General features: G+C 38.1%; 1 protein-coding gene across 1 annotated transcript in view; it reads left to right on the forward strand.

The window, feature by feature from the left end:
• The window catches only part of IREB2 (iron responsive element binding protein 2), a 49654-nt gene extending 46363 nt beyond the window's left edge, over window positions 1-3291 (forward strand). Inside the window, exon 22 of the mRNA XM_004017817.5 lies at window positions 198-3291. Coding sequence (XP_004017866.1) covers window positions 198-308 — 111 coding nt within the window. The 3' untranslated portion in view covers window positions 309-3291. The remainder of the gene's footprint in view (window positions 1-197) is intronic.
• The last annotated feature ends 4094 nt before the right edge of the window (window positions 3292-7385 follow it).

The raw sequence follows: 7385 nt of genomic DNA on the forward strand, positions 1-7385 counted from the left end.
GGATGAAATATTTGTTTTCCTACTTAGCTATGAGGCCTATAATTAGGTATCTTAGTTGTTTTCTCAAGGAAAAGAAATGTGTCTCAGACAGAATATGTGATAAGTATAGTCATTGAATATGAAGACAAATAGTCTTAACCACCAACTAACATTACAAGATTTTACCACTCACGTGAGATGTTTTTGTTTGTTTAAAGACAAGCACTGGAAAAGTATTCAGCGTGATTGCTTCGTTTGAAAATGATGTGGAGATAACATTGTACAAACATGGAGGATTATTAAACTTTGTGGCACGAAAATTCTCATAGTATCTACTCACCATGAATACCTTTCATAACTGGTGACTGCAAATAAAGCCTTTTGTGCTGGACCCAGGAATCCTTACCATGGAGCTGCAGATAGTCCCAGTATGCCCACTTATCTCATCCATGGATGTAAATGATGATGAATCAACGTAGTGACTGAAATGAAATCTTGATTTTAAATAATATACGAATGGTGCTAATAACATTGCTAAAATCAATGTGTGAAGTGTGTTGTGGAAGAGGCCTATAAGTAAGGGGGAATATTTTATCAGACCATTTTGTAAATAAAGGCAGAATTTGAATTTGTGTTGAAGATTCTTATATGAATAACCTTCCTGAAGTCTCTTGTTTAGTTTTGCACCTATAAAACTGTATACTACTGTTTGTTGGTTTAAGAGTAGGGGATTGAAATTTAAGAAGCCAGATAATTCTAAAATTGTGGAAGGTGAAATCTGATTTATAAAAGGACTTTCAGATATGTTCATTCCTTTCCAGAATTGAGCTGGACGTAGTGGCATTCTTAGTTTGTAAAATAAGCCAGGGTTATCCTAAGTCTCAGTCAAAGGATAGAACTTGCCCCAGACACAATCATTCTGTCCAATCCAGCCGAGGTTTCCTCCACATCTGAAGATGGACTGTTACAGAATACAGTTGATTGTGTAGCACCATGTATTAGCAGTGAAAATATGTACCACATATGCAACCCTTATTTTTTCAGTAATTTGCTCCTGTGACCCTGGCAGGTCTCAGATGGCATTATATTAATTGGATTAGATTACTTCGCTCACTTTATGTGATACTGTAACTTCTATAACCTAATATTTTAGGTATCATTAACCAAAATTCCACACTCATCTACAGTTGCTAAGGAGAACTTTATTTAATCATTAAACACTAACATGATTTCGTCTAGATTTTTAAATTTTCCACCCTAAATTATATGGTTGCTCAACCCTAAACATTTTTTAAATGTTGGTTTCTTCTTAATTATATAAATCAATTTCCTGTCATTTTGAATCATTATTTCACCTGGGATGCATGATACTATTAATTATATATGCTTTTGCTGACCGTTAGGATAAAACACTTAAATTATTGCTGTCTGAATACCATATTTTCTCTATATGCATGTTTGTTTACCACATCAAATGTTCTGTTAACAAGTTTGGTGACTTTTAAGAAAAGGTTGGATGATTAATTCCGAAAGTCCTATACCTTTTTTAAAAAAGTTAAGAAAAGTTAGCAGGCAGAAGGTTAATCGTAGTGATTCCCGCCCCCCCACATGGAGATCATCATATGAAGTTACTGCAATTCAGAATTAGCTTTCATTGCACAAAATAAATTGTTTTAAGCTAAAATGCTGAAACTACCAAACCAGTGGGTAAAGACCACTGAGAACTTTGCACATAATCAGTCATACAATCTTTTGAAAATATTCTATGTTTAGACAATTAGATGGACTGGAGTTTGGTAAAACGATTTCCCTTTTATTTAAAATTTTTATAAGTATTTTCTTTGGTACTTTCAAGTCATATTGTGTTCTTGATATTTTATTATGCTGTGTATTTGTCAGTGCATGTGTTTTTAATTTACATGAAAACATGAATTAAGGTTGGAGAATTTACAAGTTGAAAGTTAAAATATCAGTTATAGGCTTTTGAGAAGATGATAATCCAAGATTGTGTGTGGGGAAAACATCTGTATTATTTCTAAGCCATCTGAAATACAATGTGTAGCCTGTGGTCAGAGCCCTGGGCATCACCAAAAACAGCAGATCCAGGAAATGAAGAGATAATAAAGCTAGCCAGCTATGAATTAAGCATTTACATTTCCAGTCTACCTAGTCCAGTAAAAGTACAAGCAGATCTTGTATTTCAGGAAAAAATATCAAGGTTCTCTTAAAATCTCTTGTTGATATACAGTGAACCAAAAAACTTGATAAGCAGTGGCTGTCAACTGGGGAAGAGAGTTGTGGATGTATGACCCTGAGTGCACCTGTGATTCTTCCTCCAGCCAAATTGTGTTTGCAGAAATGTGGCACCTGTTGGTTTTTATTGTTTTTCATATCTCCTTTATTGACTATATCTGGATAATTTTGTGTTTTTTAAAAAATACACAAATATTGTGGGAAGAAATATAACAGGTCCATCAAAGAAGCAAATTAGTGCTATGAACTTAAAAGTAAAATTTCAAAGGTCATTATCAACAGCAGCATTTTTGTCATATTTTAAGAAACATTATGCTACATACCATTGCAATATTTCATGCCTTTGGTTTTGCTAATTGGTGAAAGTGTTATCCAGTCACTGAACTGCCATTAATATACCTAAAAAGTTTCTGAGATAATAGTTGTTATTTCCTATTGTATCTCCAAGCGGACATTTGAATGAGAGGTATTAGAATCCCTTTAGCAAAGTGCTCAGTTTTTCACTGGGAATCAAACTTCATTGGTACTAAAGGACAAAAAGCACAGCTGAGACCTGAATCCAAGTTCTAGTTGTTTACAACGAGGGAAGCAGTGTTGTGTGCATTCACCTGCTCAGTGTTAAGTGACAGGATGAGGAGAAATTATTTGACTAACATTTTTCTATAGTTGAATTAAAAGACATCGTTCTTTTGCCTTTAGGTTTAGGAGAAAGTGCTAAGATCCTGGATGTCAACCCTATCTTAGTTTGATTTGGAATACTAAAAGAGAGGGGAAGGAGGTGGACTTAGTCTTCTTTAGTGACACTTTTCCTGAAGTGTGATAGTACCGATGTTTATCAGTTTTACACATAGTATGTCATTATGAAATCATATATCTCACTTAAGTAACTATAAATCATTGTCTATTATTTAAAGCCAACAAAACAGTATAACAGTTTTAAGTTCAGTAATGTTAAGTATTGTATAGAAATATATTGGAGGCAAAGTTCAGTTGATGACAATTGTGTATATGTTACTGATGCTGTAAATTATTTTTAATAAAGAAAATTGTATTATCACATATTTGACTCTTGTTATAAAATGCTTTGTGGTAATTGAAAATAAAATACTGTAACTTAAGAAATAGGATGCCATCCAGAAATTTCTCTTCAAACATGTTATCTAGCTGTTCAGACATGACTTATTCCCAGTATGACTGGTAAATGAGAAGGAAAGCCAAGATAAAGCTTGCAGTAGGAATCGCCTTGAGGAAACAGTTAAGTTGAAGTTGATTAAGAGGTCATTCTAATAGGTACTTCAATTCATAAAATCACATTTTAGAGTTGAAAAGACATCTCTCACCCAAAGCAGGATCCTTTGTACAAATAACATCATGTGAGTGGGCAGTCCTTTCTTGAGCATTCAAGAGATGGGAGACTGTCTGCTGCACTTGGTAGCCCACTGACTGAGTTTTGATGGTTAAATTTTATTTCAAGCTGAACTCAACTCCTTGTAGCTTACACCTACTGATTCTAGTTCTCCCTAATTTTTCTATGCCTCTTAAAGTGCTTTAGTACAACTATATATAAAATACAGATTTAATGAATAAGTTAGACCCTCCACAAATTGCTCTGAACATAACCTTCATACTATAGATCTTTTTTAATGTTAATTTATGTTAAAGTGAACATTTAGGACTGAATTCATCTCATGCTACAAAGTTGTGTATTACTGGAGGAAAGCAGGATGGAAGTGCTATGTTTGTATGAGCCTCGATGCTTTAGAACTAGCTGATGGTGTTACTTCCTCCTTTTCCTGGCTATTCATCAGCACTGATGAAGCACCCATGAAGTGAGTCATCTGGAGCAGGGATCCAGGACCATGAGTCTCTGTGGTTAACGTTTTATGAATATGGTCAGCTGCCCATTGATCTAAAAATATTGCCCTTTTCCTCAACAGCAATCTAAATGAGTAAAGTTTGTTAAAACTTGATATTCATAAATTGGTACATTATTAGGAGTTTTCTAAGGACTCCAGTATCCTAAGAAATTTGTTTGCTCAGTACCAAGACAGGCACATGGTGTAGTTCGAATACCCGGAGTTCAAGGAAGCCTAGTGCAACACCAGTGTTGTGCTTCATTAATTTATGGTTTCCACTTGATGCCAGTGTTTTTAATTATAAAATAATTTAGCTTCAGCTTGTTTTGTTTTGATTTGATGTGAGTTTAGCTCATAAGTTTTCCAAAATATCAGATTATAAAGCTTGTGTTTTATATACTTCAAAAATGGAACATTTATTGCAGAAGCAGATGTGTATCTAATCCCCACAAAACTTGCTTGTATACTGACAATTGTGTTGTCTATGAATTTTGTGTTCACATGATGGCATTAGGTTTTAAACATTGTAGACAATGTTGGTATATAGTCGTGTCATAAAACTGGTGGGCTATTATGTTTTATAGGATATCTTGTAGTATAAAATCATATCTATAATCTCACCCTGTACATTATTTATTTTGTTTCACTCCAGTTTTTTTCACTGAATTTTTTGAGAGCCACTACCTAAGTGGCCCAGTGGCCAGGTGGAACAGGAAAAAAATTGTTAATACAACAGTGATAACCACATTTCTTATCTATCATATTGGAGCTTTAATCATTATCATGGTATCCAATTTTGGCATTATTGAAAAACATATTTAGAGCCTTAGAAATTCTCATTCTCTTATACCCAGTGTATGACTGAGCAGTGTATCTTAAAGACTCATAAAGGACAAAAGATTCATGTGTAAGAATATTATTATTAAAGAAGGAAATCTGGTTTAAAGTGAAAAAGGCAAGTGACAAAATGTATTTCTAAAAAAGGTTTAGTGAGTGGAAAGATGCCAGAGGAAGTAATTGTGGGTCTAGAGTCCTGTCTCTTCAATTCTCACCATACCTTCCAGATTTGATCTTCATTCCCATCTCTTAATCCCAAGAAAAGTAGAAACAATAAGCATTGCAGCACTATTTACAATAGCTAGGATATGGAAGCAACCTGGATGTCAGTTGACAGACGAATGGATAAAGAAGCTGTGGTACATATATACACACTGGAATACTACTCAGCCATAAAAAGGAATGCATTTGAGTCCGTTCTAATGAGGTGGATGAACCTACAGCCTATGATACAGAGTGAAGTAAGTCAGAGAAAAATATTGTCTATTAACTCATATATATGGAATCTAGAAAGATGGTACTGATGAACCTATTTGCAGGGCAGCAGTGCAGATGCAGACATAGAGAACAAACTTATGGACAAGGGTGGTGGGGAGGAAGGAGAGGGTGAGATGAATGGAGAGAGGCTCTGTAACAACCTAGAGGGGTGGGAAAGAGTGAAGGAAGGTTCAAGAGGGAGGGGACAATAGGTACACCTATGGCTAATTCATACCAATGTAAGGCAGAAATCAAGCCAATATGTAAAGCAATTACCCTTCAATTAAAAGTAAAAAAAAAAAAAAAAACTGGACTAATAGAGGTGGAATAGTGAGAGAGTGGAGAGAATTCAGAATCTGCCTGAGGAAAGAGCATACAGAGATGCCTAAGAGGACCAATGGAGTCAAATTCTGGCCGCAGATAACCGAAATCAAACCTTTAACACCCTAAAGGAAAGCGACTTAGTAAGAATTCCACCCTGGGGCTTAAAAAAGCCCCGGTACTTGGAAATTAGAACTGAGGCAGGTATGAATCATATCTGAAGGCGGAAATGAGATCTCTCAATATGTGGTTGATGGAAGTTTGGGAAACATCAGTCAATCAAGGTGACTAAACATGCCGACTGTGCTGTATCCTGAGGGGGTTGGGGGTTGGGCATTGTGAGAGAGCGAGATGCCCACGGATTAAAACAGACCGAGTTGCAGTAATTTGTGATGTCTAGAATTCTCCAATGGAGAGTGCTCTGTCCTATCAGAGAGGTTCTCCTTGGCTGCAGACGTATATGAAACTGGCTACCTGAGCCTGATGCCCTTGACAAGTAATCAGGCAACTAACCTGGCTGTTAATGCCAGGATTCCCAAGGTGGGCTGCTCTGGTGGCTTTAAACGGAAAAGAATCTGCCTGCAATGCGGAGACCTGGCTTCAATCCCAGGTTTGGGAAGATCCGTGGAGAAGGGAATGGCAACCCACTCCAGTATTCTTGCCTGGAGAATTCTATGGACAGAGGAGCCTGGTGGGCTACAGTCCGTGGGGTCGCAAAGAATCCTACACAATTGAGTGACTAACACTTTCATTCGGAGGCAGCGTTCTGATGGTCATGTGGTTTCTGCGCTTCCTTGCAGAGAGAGAATCGACTCCCAATTCAGGATTCTGACCCAATTACCAGTTCATTTTCTCAGTGTAAATGAATCACTTATCACACCAGACCTGAACTGTGTTCATCGCAGCCCCCTGAGGTGACCTGTTAGAGGGGCCTTCACACTTCCTTTACATCTACTACATTGAATTTAATGGCTCGAGAGTAGAAAACTCAGCACCGTACAAAAGCTTAAACTCGAAGTTGGGTGACCGTGTCTGGCTGAGGCTCTGTGCCCTCTTAAGTTTCCCCATCAGTACAAGGAACGTGTGGATCTATCCTATAACTTGGACAATTTTACGTTCTAACATTATTGACTGCATCCCGGGAGAGCTAGGTCCTGTGCAGAACGCTGCCAGGCCAAGCTCCCAGGTCATCAGTCCTCTTGCAGTTCTAGGGGACTGGGAGGGGCTCGAGGCCACCTCGGCCACGCTTGCGAAGCCTCTGGCATACGTGTTTCCAACAGAAGGGAGGGAAGGAAGAAAATCGAGGACGCGAATTCTACCCAAAAAAGAGAATCCCAAGGGAAGTAGGCCACTACGCCTCAACAGCTTCATGGACTGGGAGGAACTGCAAGATGCCACTCCAGAGCTGAAAGCCTCCTAAATGGTTACCCACCAAGGGGCGGGGCGGAATCTCTAAGAGCCAATCAGAAAGAAGAAGTCCAGTTTTGTCGGGAGATAACCGCGCTCTGACTGGAGTGACCGCTGAGAGAAGGCGGGACGGGATTGCAGATCCATCCAAACCTGATCTTTGAATTTCTCTTTTCGCAGCCTGTTCTGCAGCCCGGGGACTGGGCGGGAATAGCCCGGATCGGCCTGGCGGAGCCTCGCCTTCCAAGAGTCTTC

The sequence above is a fragment of the Ovis aries genome, chromosome 18 (genome assembly GCF_016772045.2).
Source record: "Ovis aries strain OAR_USU_Benz2616 breed Rambouillet chromosome 18, ARS-UI_Ramb_v3.0, whole genome shotgun sequence".
In the NCBI taxonomy this organism is placed as follows: domain Eukaryota; kingdom Metazoa; phylum Chordata; class Mammalia; order Artiodactyla; family Bovidae; genus Ovis; species Ovis aries.